The sequence below is a fragment of the Botryllus schlosseri genome, chromosome 1, assembly GCF_051294905.1.
Source record: "Botryllus schlosseri isolate E-star chromosome 1, Bs_hap1, whole genome shotgun sequence".
Classification (NCBI taxonomy): Eukaryota; Metazoa; Chordata; class Ascidiacea; order Stolidobranchia; family Styelidae; genus Botryllus; species Botryllus schlosseri.
In genome coordinates, this window is record NC_137236.1 from 25,113,989 (window position 1) to 25,131,529 (window position 17,541).

The 17,541-nt window shown below is 40.3% G+C and overlaps 1 protein-coding gene across 1 annotated transcript in view; it reads left to right on the forward strand.

The window, feature by feature from the left end:
* LOC145445648 (uncharacterized) overlaps positions 1-17,541 on the forward strand; it is a 61,637-nt gene that overhangs the window by 5,741 nt on the left and 38,355 nt on the right. Inside the window, exon 2 of the mRNA XM_080323856.1 lies at positions 8,359-8,449. Coding sequence (XP_080179982.1) covers positions 8,359-8,449 — 91 coding nt within the window. The remainder of the gene's footprint in view (positions 1-8,358; positions 8,450-17,541) is intronic.

A 17,541-nucleotide genomic window follows, 5' to 3' on the forward strand; every position in this document is an offset into this window, starting at 1 on the left:
TTGACGGCAATGCGATATATTTGATGTCCCCATCGATCTTCATACTAATGGGGTTGGCGTACGTCCTCCTTCTCCAGGAAAATATCCTCGCATAAATGTACTCCATTTTGTGAATTTATCTCCCGTTTTAGCTTAAAATACCCAAAAAGACCGCGAATAACGCAAAATAGGGACCTACGAGAAGCGGGTAGGGTCTATCTTGCTGTTTTCGCATAATCCTGTTATTCAAATGTAGGATTTTGGTGTAGGTCTGGTTTATAACTTTGTAAAGTGAGGTAAACTCATTACAAAATTACTTTCTGCTTTTAAAGTCAAACGTGCAAAGAGTAAGTAATTTCACCTGAAACGGTTGAGGAGTAAGTTACAACGACTTGGATATATAGAACTAGTACCGCGTACTCGAATCAGTAGCGTCTTTTTACACCATTACTCAACCCAAATCCACAACATACCTAAAAACGTGGTGTTGTTTTGTGTATTTCAGTGAAGCAAATTCAATTCTCAAACCACTTTTCCTGTGCCCGATCTCAATAAAAATCGATCAAAACCTGATCACCACCTGCGTAATCAATCCGCTGTGTGTAAAATGGTATACCATGTTCGGGTCGATCGTATGTTAATTTTGCGTGCGATTTGCGTCGATCTGCTGTCGAACAGATATACTTTTGCCTACCCCTGAAGTATACAGTATTACCACGTGGTCTATATTACGGTTCAGTGGTTAGACAATACAGATTAGAGACGCCCCGTACTGATCAATATAGTCGGATACTCCCAATCTGCTCAGTCGTGGTTCTTGACTCTCCAAGACCTCTGTAAGCATCAGTCTATCTCACTGTTTGTAGTGCCAATTTCAAACTTCGTAATAGTGATCACTCGCTCATGTGTAGAATATAGAAATTGACGCCTGTCCTATTTGCACGACCTCATGGCTTTGGTAAACTTACTGCCAAGTTGGACATTGATTGATAGTTTTCTTGTTAGCGTCGATATTCGCTCGTACGTGCTTTCATCTCTTTGAATGTTTGTTATCATCGAGGGTGGTCATAAATAGACAGTGGGACAAATTTGATGCGTTCAACACAATACGCGTTTACCGCATCTCATTCCGGACCGTAACCGATCGTTTACCGCACCTTTTATACGATAAATGTCGCTTTTCACTCATAGGTAAGCCGATGATCTGTGAAAACACAGGCGCTAACGTGTCATTTCGTTGTTCCTCCAACGTCACATGACCGCCTATGTAGGCTTTTGGGGTGCCCATCAATACAGTGTTGATCCATAAGGACCCCACTGTGTGCTATACGCCTCAATAAATATGTTTACTCGAGTTTACACCTGGTGTGGAGCAGTAAAGTGGGTGCAAAAAGTAGATTAGACAACACAAACCAGTTGACTACATCGATTAATATACGTGGTTTGATCAATTTTGTCAAGTTACTTTTGAATGGATGTTATTTGTTTGTTTTTTGATGGATAAGATTGTATTCAATCATAAACTACTAATATACTTCTTTTGGTGCTAAACCTGATTATACAAATGAATCAAACAGTATTCCACCAATTGGGAGTAGATGCCCGTCGTCGTGATTGACCTCCTAGTTCGCGGTGGTAACGAAGAATGTATAACACAAGTGTAAATCGTACAATAGCGACAATTAACTGTTGTCAGTCGTCCACAATAATACAGCTAACCAGTATTGCAGTGCGAATACGTACTCCGAACGAAAGGTATCGAATCTCAATCGTCCTGTGATTAGAAACCCCATAACCAGGCAAGAGTTGATCAAACGTCAAAAATTGAATATGATAAACGTAGCTTTTTTCTCACACGTAACCCGATGACGTGCGAAGACACAGCGATAACGTACCTTTGTCGTTATTATCTCAACGCTACACGACAGCGTATGTAGCCATTGGGATGCGGTACCCGTCCACACAGTATTGAACGCGATCCACAAGGACCCCCGCTGCGTGCCATACGTTTAATTTAATATTTTTATTCGTTACCGACACCTAGCGCGGGTACTGAAGTGGCTACACAATTGGAGTAGCCAATATAAACCGGGGCTTATTATTAGTAATTAATCGTGTCTAGCTGCTTATACAACGAACGTCTTTTCCACCATAAACTGGTGATCGATTGCTATTACATAGGAAAAAAAATTAATAAGCGTACACAAATAAGTGTATAGTTGAGCGGTGAACAACAGTGAACACTTATCTGTCTTTTTTTCTACAAACAACTTGATACAGATATTGTGACTTACCAGACTTACACAAACCACACCACCGTCGCAATAATGATCACTCACTCATGCTTAGAAAGCAGAAATTGACGCCTCGATGATTATTTTTACGACCTCGTGGCCTTGGTAGGCTTACTAAAGCGGAGAAGCCACTGTCAAATTGTACATTAAATTGATTTGTGTTCGTTCTCTTGTTAGCGTTGATATTCGTTGGTGTGTGCGTTCACGCTTTTAAAATTTATGCTGGTTTTTGGGGTGCTCATCAATATTGTTGAACGTGATCTATAACGACCCCACTGCGCGCTATACGCACGACTCGTCCTAGTCGAGTATTAGAAACGAGCATGAAAGTGGGTGAGCATATATCGCATATAGCGATAGCCCGTTAAATTAGGCCACAAGCTGTGAAATGTTGTGTGATATGCTCGCCCGCAGTGTAGTGCACACAGTCTTTCGGTACATCCGATAATGCGCGTCCACACTTTCCAAACGCATAGTCACGGGGTATGGCGGGGGACCCGGAAACTCGGGACATAACTTATTAGTAATTTTACCCGATGACGTATTTTAGCATGCGGGTCGGTTTTAATGCTTTGCCGTCGTCGTGTTTTGTCTGACGAGTGTAAAATTTCAACTAGATGTACACTGTACAATGTGTACGCTGTACATACCCCCGATCAAGCAGTAGCGTTCAAAATGCGTTTAACCCAACGGAATACCGATAATCACGTCACTATTTGAAACTATATACAGAGCGCGGGTCAATTGGGGGAAATAACATCCATTCAAAAAAGTCACTAGTTATGAGTATGTGTTATGGTCCTGTGTTATGGCACAGGAAAAGTGGTTTGAGAATTGAATTTGCTTCACTGAAATACACAAAACAACACCACGTTTTTAGGTATGTTGTGGATTTGGGTTGAGTAATGGTGTAAAAAGACGCTACTGATTCGAGTACGCGGTACTAGTTCTATATATCCAAGTCGTTGTAACTTACTCCTCAACCGTTTCAGGTGAAATTACTTACTCTTTGCACGTTTGACTTTAAAAGCAGAAAGTAATTTTGTAATGAGTTTACCTCACTTTACAAAGTTATAAACCAGACCTACACCAAAATCCTACATTTGAATAACAGGATTATGCGAAAACAGCAAGATAGACCCTACCCGCTTCTCGTAGGTCCCTATTTTGCGTTATTCGCGGTCTTTTTGGGTATTTTAAGCTAAAACGGGAGATAAATTCACAAAATGGAGTACATTTATGCGAGGATATTTTCCTGGAGAAGGAGGACGTACGCCAACCCCATTAGTATGAGGATCGATGGGGACATCAAATATATCGCATTGCCGTCAACCTTTACAACCAGACTGTTTAGAGTCAAGTGTACCTGTTTGATGCTGGTGTGATCAGACTAGATGACCTTCACGGTCTTATCGATCAATCCTATCTAATACCGAATACTGTGCAAGCATATTTTCTTTACTACCATCACTGCCGTGTGCTATGTATTTTGGTTGGATGAAAATAAAGACTCTCTCTCTCTCTCTCTTACTGAGTATACGAGTTTCCTCGGACAGCTGATAGGACTGACTTCGATCGCGTCACACTCGAGTGATCACAGCTGTTTTGAGTACATCACACCGATATTACAAGCATTCGTACGACAAGTGATGAGAGCTCGTAAGTGGGATCATGGTTTCCGTAGTAAAAACAGAGTGATTTTGTCAAATACCCCACCGTCAGACGGGTGTATCACTAACGAATACCCCTACCCTTTTAGACCTAGTGTCAAGACCACAACTACCGATCATCATTTTACAATACTAACAAACCCTACCGAAAGAGATGGTACGTAACAGTATCTTGTAGTCGATTAGATTTTTCATAAAAATATGAAATTTACATAAATACATACCGTTGGAGTCGTTGAGGGGGTAAATTTGGTATCGTTGTGGGGTAAGATTTTATTCATCCTCAAATGATTACGTTCTTGTGGGGCTAAACACGATTGCACTAACAACACATGCACAGCCCGCAGGTCGCTACAAAGTTTCGCTGTACGCAAAACTATTAGACCTTGTATGGAGGTGATCACGAGCCGGTCTTTCCAAATATCTACTCAAAAGTGGTGGACAGACTTGGCGTATAGATCCAATGATCACTCCGATACTTTTCTTCGAGGCAAACGCGGGGAATCAGACGGACGAACCCCGTTTTCGATTGTGGTACGTGTGCGTGGAAACATACAGTAAAATTACTGGGATTATATCACACCTCAAAATACTTTCGTGTCTAAACTTGCCGCATGGGTCGATCGAGGCGACTCACACAGATATTCCTAGTTTATCCTTGAGGGCTGTATTACCGGTTAGCTGTATATTTATGGATGATTAACAACCGTTAGCTGTCGCTATTGTACCATTTACATGTGTGTTATACAAGGGGCGGGCAACTCCTTCGGTCGGCGGGCCGGAGAAAATGAAGTACTTGGCGAATTACTGAATCCATACATTATTCACCCGTTGATCCCCATATATGAGGAATAAATCGTATTTAACCAATATATTTTAACTACCTCAATGTCGCTGCAAAGCCATATCTCCCCGATAATAACGAAGACAATGTGGATTTGAGAACAGCCTCGTTATACAGGCACCGCCGTGTTTGCTTCTCTCTAATCAATTACCACACCGCGCAACCCATAGATAAGATTTACAAATTACCAGGTCGCTTCGAAACTGTATTTTGGCTCGATAGTTTTATGGAGGCCTACTCTTTATAATTAGGATAGAAAGCAATTTCACGATACCGACATTTCTTTTAAAACTACTTCTACTTGAGTACTTCAAAGCTATATTCTGCTTTAGTCGAGTAGCGGACGATGACGATTTCACACGCATTCCAAAGTACATCTCGTGAGAATGATGTACCACCACCCCGGCTATTCTCGGTACGAAATTGGATCATTTGGCTGTAAGAAGGTGGGCCCGACATGGTCGATTACGCTCGATCGTTTCTCATGTAACGGGAGTTTGGGGCGATTTTACTATTCACATGTTTACACAGGCCACCGTATCCACGTAATAGCCTGCACAATACCATCATAGCGACATTTTTCCGATTTAGCTACATACCCGACTTTTGTAATCTAGGCCCACATTTTGCGTTACTCGTGGTGTTTTTTTTGGATATGTTAAGCTAACAAGGAGGACAAACCGACAGAAAGATAGTACATTTGGGCGAATGGGGTGACATATCTGGGAAATGGAGGACATATACTCCCCTAAATGAGGCCGCATGGTAACCCTATTAAAATAGGAGGGTCGATGGGGACATCAAATATATCGCACTGTGTTGCTGACAACCCGAAAACGCGAGTTTTTGTCAAGTCGCAGATTGATGACTGACAGCGATTGTGTCACGCTCGATTGATCACAGCTGATTTACGTACATCACACCGCATCGTTGACCGTTGACCGCATGTTGACCGATAAAGTTATTGTCATCGTGATACAATTTTTATCAATATACTCCTTGAGGTGCCAAATCTGATCGCACTAATAACACCTGTATAGACGAATCAAACAGAATTCCGCCAAAGGGGCGATACCAAGTCTCTTTGTACGTGAATTATTATACAACGACACCTATATTACAGCAGAAAAATCTTGTCTGGACGGAGGAGGTCACGAAACATCTCCGGACCCGGCACAGATTTCATCAGTTTTCAGCGAAGCCAGACTGGATGCGGCCAAATGGCCTTGAGAGTCGGATTTATGCTGTATTTTGCCCTCGCAACATGTGAAAATAACAGGACTTTACGTGCTAGCCGGATTTTTTGGACTTTGAATTAGCAACCCGAGTATAATCTGTCACAATTCATTCCCATTATTGCACCACCGAGCGCGTTTCAGTCAAATAAGGTCAGCCCATATTGCAGTTCAAGCATGTGCAGTAATGATTACGTCATTATGATTGGTAGTTGATTACTCTAGTTATTACGAGAGCGGCTTTGCTTGGTTCCGGTTCAGTAACGCTGAGATATGATTACGTCATTATTGCGTAAGTTGATCGCCTTATTTGTTATTGTAGTTGAACCAAGTGCAAGGCAATATATAACGTGTAATATTTATTACATGATTGTTCGCTGTACACTGTAGATCGAATATGTCCAAGATTACTGCTAGTGATATATACGTCACATTGGATCGGATTGACCCGATGAACTGGTATAGGTTTGCACGTGAAAAACTTGAGCTATCTGACAATGAAATTGCCGAATGCCAATACACGGATTGCTATAACTTGACTGAGCAACGATATCAAATGATACAGTTATGGATTCGTAAAAATGGTCGTTACGCTACGATGAACAAACTTAAAGAATTAGTTTACAGTTGTCTGTATCAGATACCTTCGAATAGCAATTCAACTGTTCTGTTGGATTGAGAGACATAGCGTACTAAGAGGAGAATAATATTGTGTAGACTGGAGAATAATGAAGATGCTCTCAGAAGACTTCAATATCGGTTTATACGCAATCATATGCTGATCTATGCGAAACTGGTATTGCTTTCACATCGCAAATCAAAAAAAGGATTCTGATATCAAGAAAGTATGCCAAGCTCTGAAAGAAGCTCTACACCTTGTTCTGGACGATTAGTTAATGTGCTTGCCCCGTTATTACTTCAAATAAACTGAACATGTGTATTTAATTGTGTAAAATGTGTTATTCGCACGTGGCGACGATTCCCACAGATCATTTCTCCTCACTATTTAAGTCAACAAAAAAGCAAAAGGCGGACAAGTACGACAGTATGAGACAGACCACAAGCATCACTTTACACAGCCGGACGTATGGACACCTAAAACACGCACCAGAATATAACGGATCAGAAGAAAACTATACTGACGTCACGACCGGTAATTATTCCTATGACCCACCGTACACGAAATTGAATCAACCGCGGAACGACGAGTCAACCAGTTTGACGGGTTATTGCTCCCAAGCCACGAAATTGTACCACGAGACGACGGGTCAGGGCAGGCAACTATTATCAACCCCCGTCCAGGATCTCATGGATCAGAAGAATACTATACTGACGTCACGACCGGCAATTATTCCTATGACCCCCCGTACACGAAATTGAATCAAACGCGGATCGACAAGTCATCCAGGGGATTTGACGGGTAATTATTCCCAAGACTCGTCCTTGGATTGACCATGGACCGATAGGTCAGGACAGGCCAGGTCTCGTGTCCAGAGGTCAAGCGAGGTAAAATCAGGAGTGGAAAAGTACAAGTAGAAGTACTCCAGTCTCATGTCTGAGTACAAAGGTCAATCCAGATTCTTTGTTCGTTTTCTCTCTATCGTTAATTATTCCCCCTTTTTTTATTGCCGCACAAAAGGTCATAAAAGTATTGCTGCAAAATTGAGAATGAGCTAATTCTTTCAGTATCTTTTATATTGATAATTCTTGTTTGTTTAAGTTAAATCGTGTTTTGGCACATTCCGCCCATTTATATACTACTCACGCTTCTCTATTCAAACTTACGTCATCACAGCTATAACCCCCACGTAAACTCATATTTATCTAAAATATTCTGATCAGAAGATGCATTAATGATGTATACAAAAATTATTAGCGAAACCGGAGCATGCTAAATAAGTCGATATATCAGGAATCGTATGTAGAAATATAGGCTCGGTTTAAAATTGGCCTATATGTCGAATATACAAACATAAATATCAAATTTCAACATCATATCTTATAAACAAGTGAGGGTATGATAATAGTGGCAGTATGCACTATTTTATTATAACGCAAAGCAAAATTAATTCAGACTAATATCTCTTAAATATTTTTCATATTGCTTTAACTAGTATGTTACTATGGTTACTGTATTTGTTATACATCTGTGATTATTATTTTCTTCTATGTTGCAGACTGTCCACTGTTATATTTATTTAAATGAATACACTCGATTACTTCACTGCCATGGAGGTGACGAGTAACGAGGCCTTCATAGCCCATATCGTCACCTCCAGTCAAACTTTTATGTTTGACGAAGCAATAAATGTCTGTCTGACTGTCTTTTTTACCAGCCGGAAACTGCTCGCAAGATAAGTTTGAATGCCGAGACGGAGGTACATGCATTCGTGTTTCGGATTTCTGCGATGGAATCAAGCAGTGCAAGTATTATAGTTGATTTCAGCATTTTCTGAAGCATCTCTTTTCTTAGTGTGCACATCGTAAGTAGAGGTCAGCGGTAGGGTGTCATTTGGAATGTCCAGGATGTCACGAGAAGACGTGATACTACGCCCAATCATCTTAAATCTGTTACGTGCGTATTTTATGTACTGAAACCCATTGATGTTGCAATTCAGTTTGTCCTGACGCCAGGCCAATGATTTCTGACAGCATTATTGAATGATGTTTACATTTCTCGGATGAACGCGATAATAAGTTTTATAATTCTTATGTTAGCCGAGTTTCCGTGTACATCAGTTTTCTCACATCCCAGTTATTATATCGGATTATTGCAGGCAGACACCAGCGGTACATGTTGAAATTAATCGCCAGGACTTTATTTGAATATTGTCGTATAATATTTCAGAATAGCTTTTTTATATAAGAAACCAACGCATTAATATTGTAATATTATACTAAGGTTACCCTATGTCCTCAGTTAGCAGGATTCTCTCTCCTATTTTAGGAAATAGAAAATGTCCTCAGAGGATGCCTAAATGTCCTCTGTTTTTGAAATTTGTCTTCCTTATAGATTTGAAAGGCTTAACTGAAACGCCCTAAATGACGCGAATCTGTAATGTGGACGTTCCAGCGGGTCATTCTGGAGTATAGGACCGGAGTATGACTTTTTTTAATTTTGCACAGGATTATCGTTAAAAAGTTGGAAATTCGGGCGACGAATCGGAATTACGAATGTTCTTTTAATCAACACAACAAGATTTCCAGTATGGGTTTAGGAATCTGCAGATTTCTAGTGTGCGCCTGCAATAAGCTCACAGGAAAGTCGTTAAGATTTGTCTAAATGCGTTTGAAGTGGCTGCTGTAAAGTGGGCGTACCAGCGACCATAGAACGGCGAGAAGACTAGTAATCACGAAATCACAGCGCTTGATTGGGTAATCGGCTATGCTTGAATGATTACCACAGTGGCGGTTTGCTGATCAGTAGGGCGATTTTTTTTTGACCTAAAAAACGGATGATTTTGACCTAAAAAATCTAAATTTTGACTTTTTTTGACCTAAAAAAACTGAAATTTGACCAAATTTTGACCTCACGTATGCAAATTAGGTGTTTTCGCACATAATGTTAAAATTGAACTACTTATCTTCATTTCTGGATGGAACTGTCTGTCCTTACAAAGTAGATTGGCCTGAAAAAACGTTTTTGGCTCAAAAACTGACAAATTTTTACATGAAAAAACTAATATTTTAACGAAATCTGGCCCTATGAAGAATTGCAGTAGTTGCATTATGTATTATGGTGGAATAATTAAAATTTGTTGTAGTACAACGAAAGATACTTTCCTACATTCTCGGGTGAAAAGTGTTTGTTTTGTTTGTTTGTTTTGTGGTATTCATGGTGTGTGTCAACTACTATGGTCATTTACACAAGGCCGATATTCATCATTATTTTCCGTAACTGTCAACATATAGCACGGCCCACCTCTAGTCTTTTTTGTAAGACACCGCTTACGCGGATGAGGTGGCGAGGCGGAGCCTAGGTAAACCTCCAACACTTAGCTATCGGAATTATGAAGTCGACCTCGGTCGGAATCGAACCCACACCCATTGGTGTTGCAGCCGCGGATTATACCACTGCGCTATCTCGGGTAGAAAGTGTCTGTTCTTACTAAGTAGGCTAGCTTGCCAAGAATGGAGAAAGAACGTTCAACAGCAGCAGTTGTTAGCTGACAAAACTGAAGTTGTGTGCACACTGCTTGCTGGTGATGCACCGTGTTGCTTCATTCTGACAATGTTGTCTATATCACAATTTTTCAGCTTGCGCTTCTTGATGTAAGAACCATGCAATGCCCAAGCAGTCTTGCTTCAGTTAGGATATTGCGGTACGTTGACCATAAAACCATGCCACTATTTGTTTCATTTGATCGTTTATGATTCACAATGAGCAGACGATGGGCCGTTTACAACGGTAGGCCTATAAAGTAGGCTACAGGCTGTAAATTATCAAATGATAAGTTCACAGACAGCGCAAAATCTACGATTCAAACGAAATGTAGAGGTCAAAAAATGTTTGATTTTGTAAACAATTTTGACAAATTTTGACCTAACGCTACAATTTTGACCTAATTTTGACTTTTTTTGACATGTCAAAAAAAAAATCGCCCTACTGATCAGCTGTTCAAGGAGTCTGGCAACGGCGATTCTCGAAAATGTTGGGTATAAATGTCTCATTCTATAGCTTATTGATAAAAAAACAGCAATGAGCCTGAAATAAGCTCACAGGAAAGTCGTAAGATTTGTCGCAAAGCATTTGAAAGTAGCTAGTAACTACCGATGTGTGGGCGTGCCAGCGACCATAGAGCGGCAACAAGACTAGTAATCACGAAATCGCGACTCTCGATTGGCTAATTGGCTATGCTTTAATGATCACGACGGTGGTGGCTTGCTGATTAGTTGTTAACGGAGTTTGCTAACGGCGGTGATTCTGTAAGCGCATTATAGGTTGGCTGGCAGATAATGATTTAAACTAAATTCAGGACATGTTGAACTACTAAATACATGATGATGATGATGAACAAACAACAGCTGCTTAACACAAACTCAAAGCATGACTGTCTTATTGTGAAGGAAACCGCCTTGGCCTACATGTATGTTTTGACCGAGGGAAAGCACAGAACGTGCGAAGAAATATTGCAAAGGCGCGTATGCAAATGGCGAACGAACTTCTTGTTTCAGAAGGGATGCATCATCATTTAATACAAATAAAAAGCTTACCAATGACAATGATCTTATTAGGTTCCAGTCGTGGTATATAATTGAAGTCCAGAATGCCTTAAGGATTGGCTGAATCAGCCGTTTATGGTGGGGACTCTTACAGCAAAATGAAATCACTCGTAAGTGATGTTGAAGTCATCAATGATGCAGCACAAGGAGCTGTAGGAGTACAACCACAGACTATGCTGGCATGACCATTAAAATACAGTTTGCTTGTATAACTTAGCCTTAGAGAATTGCAGGCATGATAGAGGTGAAACGGCAAATTATTGTGCACTAAATATAAATCCAAGAAATACCTAGTTATGGTTGCAATTACGTCTGTGCTCCAACTTTTCTGGGCGTAAGTCAAGTATATTAGTCATCGTGAACTGGTGCAGCACACCATATGTGAGATGGTTGCCGCAAAAAATCTTATCTGCTCAGAAGATGTTATATGGGCTTACCAGATAGCTTATATAATGGAACCCCGACGAAATGTAACTATCGCTCCGCTTCAATGGATTTTAAGCTCGTTTTATATCAATGTCTGGTGTGATTCCAGCATTTGTAGTGTTGAAGCCGGTACTGATTCAAGATTCATTCAAGGTATGCTAAGATATACCAGCAACCTGTATTTTTGCTGCAGCCACACCAGCATAGTCTGTGCTTACCTTTACACCTCTTTCTACGGCATCATTGACGACTTTGACAGCATTTTTGAATTCATTTTGCTGTAAGAATTTACTAAGTACCCGGCATAAATGGCTGATTCAGCCAATCCTTATAGCATTAAAGACTTGAGTTATACAGCAGTGTCATTGTTAAGCTTTGTATTTGTATTCAATTATGACGCATCCCTTCTGAAACAAGAAATTCGTTCGCCACTTGCATGAGCGCCTTTGCAATATTTCTCCGTGTGTTCTGTGCTTTCACTCGGTCAAAACTGACATGTGGGCTACTGCGGTTTTCTTCACAATAAGACAGTCATGCTTTAAAGTTCATGTGAAACAGCTGTTGTATGTTCATCATCATCAGAGCCGTAACAGCACTTGGTCAGCCCCCCAAAAAAAACTTTGGTCTTGGGCCCCCTATAGGGTTATAGGCCGAACTTCTGGGGGGCTTCGCCCCCCAGACCCCCTCCAGTGGTACACTGTTTACATATATTGATCTTATTCATTGGGAATTGGTTTAGTGAAAGCCTTTGTCGCCTAAGCGCGCGAAGCGCGGAAAATTTCTAGAATTCATGATTGAATCGGTCAGTATGATCGGGAATTGCATATATATTGTTATTAATTTTTATCTTCTCTCTGCTCACGTAATCAGATTTGCCGGTAGAGCTGAGTGAGGTGTTTTTGAAAAGGTAGGACCACTCAATAATAATTACACATCTTCGGGCGTAGACCCGTTGGCAGGAACGAAACAGTACCTCGTCAGGCCCCAAAAAACGTGGGTCTTGGGCTCCAATAGGGTGTAAAACGAACCCCCATCACGCTGTTCGCGTTTGTCACGAAATCATCTGTACTGTATTGTGAGGCAGCGCGAAGCGCGGACCCGTTGATATGACTTCGTTACGTGATGTTATTTCGTGACGTCCATTCTACTATATCAAAAAATGTAGAATCGCCCAAACGTAGGCTTCTAAACTAAGAGACGCCCACGATTTCAAATTGGCATTTCTTCACTGGCATACAATTTTTCCCAGCGGGATGGTATTTGTCTTGTGAGGTTCAGATTGCAAAGACAGGAACATTTGGTGCCAGTCATTTAGGCGCCTATGGACAATTAAACCTATATGTATTTTGTATATATAACGAAGTCTTCGGTCAGCATACGGGCATAGACCTTTTCGGCCAAGGTTTTCTCGCTGCCGATCGTTCTGGCACACTTCTTGGAGTCGCATGTTATACGGCCTAAAACTTGATTGTATGTCTTGGTGGGTCGTGGCGCGGTAATGGCCCAATACCCAGTAATAAAGAAAAACGGCTACTTGAATTTGAATTTGAAATTTGAAATTTGAAAAAATTGCGTAAATTTTCAAAAAATACTCTATGATTTATGCTAATTCACGAAATAATTTTGGGCCCCCGTTGAGCTCGCCCCACCCCCCAATTGGGGGGTTTGGGGTGCGGCAGTTACGGTGCTGATCATCATGTATTTACTAACTCAACATGTCCTTAATTAATCTTAAACCAACATCTGCCAACCAACCTGCAATGCGCTTACAGAATCACCGCCGTTAGCAAACTCCTTTAACAACTAATCAGCAAGTCACCACAGTCGTGATCATTGAAGATCAGCCAATCGAGAGTCGCGATTTCGTGATTACTAGTCTTGTTGCCGTTCTATGGTCGCTGACACGACCACTCGTCGGCAGCTACTTTCAAACGCTTTGCGACAAATCTTAACGACATTGCTATGAGATTATTCCAGGCTCATTGCTGTTTTTTTTATCAATAATCTATAGAATGAGACGTTGATACCCAACATTTTTGAGATTTTCCAAATTTAGGACAACCCTAATATATATATATGTATATTGTACATGTACACTAGGGTTGTCCAAAATTTGGAAAATCTCAAAATGTCTCCGTGAATGTGTCTCATTCTATAGATTATTGATAAAAAAAAACAATTAGCCTAAAAGAAGCTTACAGGAAAGCCGTTAAGATTTCAGACAAAGCGTTTGAAAGTAGCTGCTCAAGAATTGGCGTGCCACTGACCATAGAACGGCGAGAAGACTAGTAATCAAAAGTCGTGGCGAGATAGCGCAGTGGTATAATTCGCGGATGCGACACCAATGGGTGCGGGTTCGAGTCCGACCGAGGTCGCCTTCCGAATTTCGATACCTAAGTGTTGGAGGTTTACCTAGGCTCCTCCTCGCCACCTCATCCGCGTCAGCGGTGTCTTCCAAAAGCCTAGAGGTAGGCCGTGCGATAAGTCGGCAGTTGCGGAAAATAAGAAGAATATCGGCCTGGTGTAAATGACCATAGTAGTCGACACCAGAGTTGGATCAATTACATTATTTCAGTTCAATTACAATTACAATTACAATTACTTTCATGCATGTTTCAATTACATTACAATTACAATTACTCCTTGCTAAAAATATCAAATTACAATTACAATTACAATTACTCCTTAAATGCTTCAATTACATTACAATTACAATTACAATTGCTGCTGTTGAACATGTAATTGAATAATCATAAATTCAACCGTGCTCCTTGACAACCGTAGCGTCGTATTTAACAACAATTCAAGTCTAGTTCAGATTGTGTAGTAATAAATGCGTTTATGTGCGTACAGTACATAGTATGCTATGTAAGATGTCACTGTGACGTAATATAAGCGTGTTTTGTATGCTCGGTAATTATGACTCATGTATTTGGAAATGTAAAATGTTATTTACCTAATTTCCTATGGGTTAGGATTAAGCATAGGGTGCAGTATGTCATTAAAAAAGATTTATAATATATGCACGTGTTGGATTTGCGTATATAGTATATAATTAAAGAAATAATATTATTTTTATCGAGGGACGTAGGAATTAGGATGAGGAGTAAAAACAAAACCGTGCTTTGTCAGATAAGACGTTATATAATATCCAGTGGTCTGGTTAGTTAGCCAGACGAAGTAACGATGCAGCATCGTGATCTGAAATCGTATTATAGATTGCCAACCCACGGATAGATGCGCAAGATGTGAGTCCCGGATGAATGTACCGACAAACGTACTGCAGAGCCGGCTAAAAGCAGCAAACTTCGTAGTCCTAGAACTGGCGATCCATGCGTTCAAATTTGATGCATCTGGTCTTTATCGTAAGCTATTGATGTACTAATTCCGAAAAAACAAAATAAAATCTCGTCAGGGCAATGTAACTGCTCCAAAATAGCCGTTTAAGGCCGACTGTTCTGAAAAGTGAGAGCGCTGCAGCAGCATGACCACAACAATTACCAATTACGCCCAGCGATTGTTCAGAACAATGCCGATTCCCAGACTTTCCCGACTATTTTGGGATGGTACCATTGCCTGGAAATATACTTTTATTGCGGAATCAGTGCGACAGTAGCTTTCGATTAGGACCATACATGTCAAATTTCGACGCATGGATCGCCAGCTATGGGACCATCAATTCTGCTGCTTTTAGCCGGCTCAGCAGTTCGCTTCTCGGCGTATTCAATCGTGAGTAACGTGTTGCGAATCCATCCGTTGGTTAGTAATTTAAAAATTGTATACAATGGCAGCCGAGGCCAGCATAGCGGTAAAAATGAAAAAACTTCGCCCGCAAGGGCGCAGTCAAGGGCTTTTCCGAATGGATCCACCAAATTCCTTGTCGACATTTAAAGAGAATGCATTATAAGTCAATTATTTCATGTTGTGCTTGTCAGGTCTCAATAGCAATTTAATGTAATTGAAATTGTAATTGAGCAAAATTTTTGTCAAATTACAATTACAATTACAATTACACAAAATAAAAATGCTTCAATTACAATTAAATTACAATTACATTGAAAAATGTAATTAATTACATTCAATTACAATTTACAATTGATCCAACTCTGGTCGACACACACCACGAATACCCCAAAAACAAACAAACAAACTAGTAATCAAATAACCATGGCTCTCGGTTGGCTAATCGGCTATGCTTCTATGACCACGGCAGCAGCAGCTTGCTGATTAGGTGTTCAAGAAGTCTGCTACCGGCGGGGATTCTGAGTGTGAATTGTTAGTGGTTTGGCAGGTGGTGATTTAAGATTAATTCAGGACATGTTGAGGTACGAAATACATGATGAACAAACAACACCTGCTTCACAGAAGCTTTTACAGCATGACTGCTTTATTGTGAAGGAAACGGCGTGTCGTGTTTTGATCAATAGAAAGCAAAGGCGCTTATGCAAGTGTTGAGCGAATTCACCGTTTCAGTACGGATCCACCATCAGTGAATACAAATATATAAAGCTTAACAATGACACTATACTTTGTATGATCTTATTGAATCCAAGTTGTAGTATATAGTCGAAGTATTAAAGGTTCTAGGGATCGACTACTGAATCGGCCGGTTATGCTTGGCAGTTATACTTACAGCAAATTGAATTCACTTATAAGAGTTGTCAAAGTCCTTAATGATGCTGCAGAAAAGAGGTGTAAGGTAAGCACAGGCTATGCTGAATATGATATCCATACTATGCTGGATACTATATGCAACATAGTCTGTGCTTTTCTTTACAGCTCTTTTCTGCGGGGTCAATAGAACTTTGACATACCACATCCAGCATAGCCTGTTCGAGTGTGCGTACATGAACATCTCTTTTCTGCGTTATTATTAAGGGCTTTAACAACGCCGACAAGTGATATCAATTTGTTGTAAGCATATGATAAGTGCCAAGCATAACCGGCTGATTCCGCCGATCCCTAGAGCATTCAAAACGTCACCTATATATAGCTTCAGCCCAATAAGATCACACAAAGTATAGTGTCATTGTTAAGCTTTATATATTTGTATTCAAGTACACATCTTATAGTTTACAGTTTTCGGTACTTTTATAAGCCATTTTTAAAGAGGGTATCACGTACCCTTTCTCGGAAAATATTACTTGTGCTCCAACTTATGGAGCTAGAGCTATTTAAAAAAGTCACGGGTCGGGCATACCGTGCGTTGACATATGATCGAGTTTGGTAATCATCAATCGATTTCGTTCCGGTGGTAACTTGTGTGCGTGAATCACATAATTCCTAGCACAGTGAACCGAACGTTTACTGAGCATGTCGACATCATTCAGCATGTTGTTTAATGATTGCCTGACGCACAAGCAGTTCCCCAATTATGCATTCAATCACGTATTATCAAGATGTATACTCATTTGGTTTTATTTCATATCTTGAAGATTACTTGAAATCTTGAAAATTTACGTGAGTATGGTCAAAGGTCACGCAAGGTTGGACTCCAGCAATTGAATCACTGAATCGAGTTAACATAAGCGTATTATAAAAGACATTGATGTATACTGCATAGTTATCAATAAATAATGAAATTGATAGTTTATCGCGGTAGCGCAGCTAATGATATACGAACAGGCAATGGTGCATGCAGGACTAATATATTTGTATTGTGGATTATTACTAGGAATATTGTCATAGTTTGTAATGGATCAAAGAAAATTTCGTTGAGAAATAGTTCCAAAAATATGATCAGGAAACCACAGAATTCTAAGAACAGAGAAGAAAAGAGTTTGAATTCACTAATACGTGATATTGGATCTGTGCATCTGCCTTGCTAATCTTTACTAAATCTTTACGAAACTATAATAGATTGACACGTC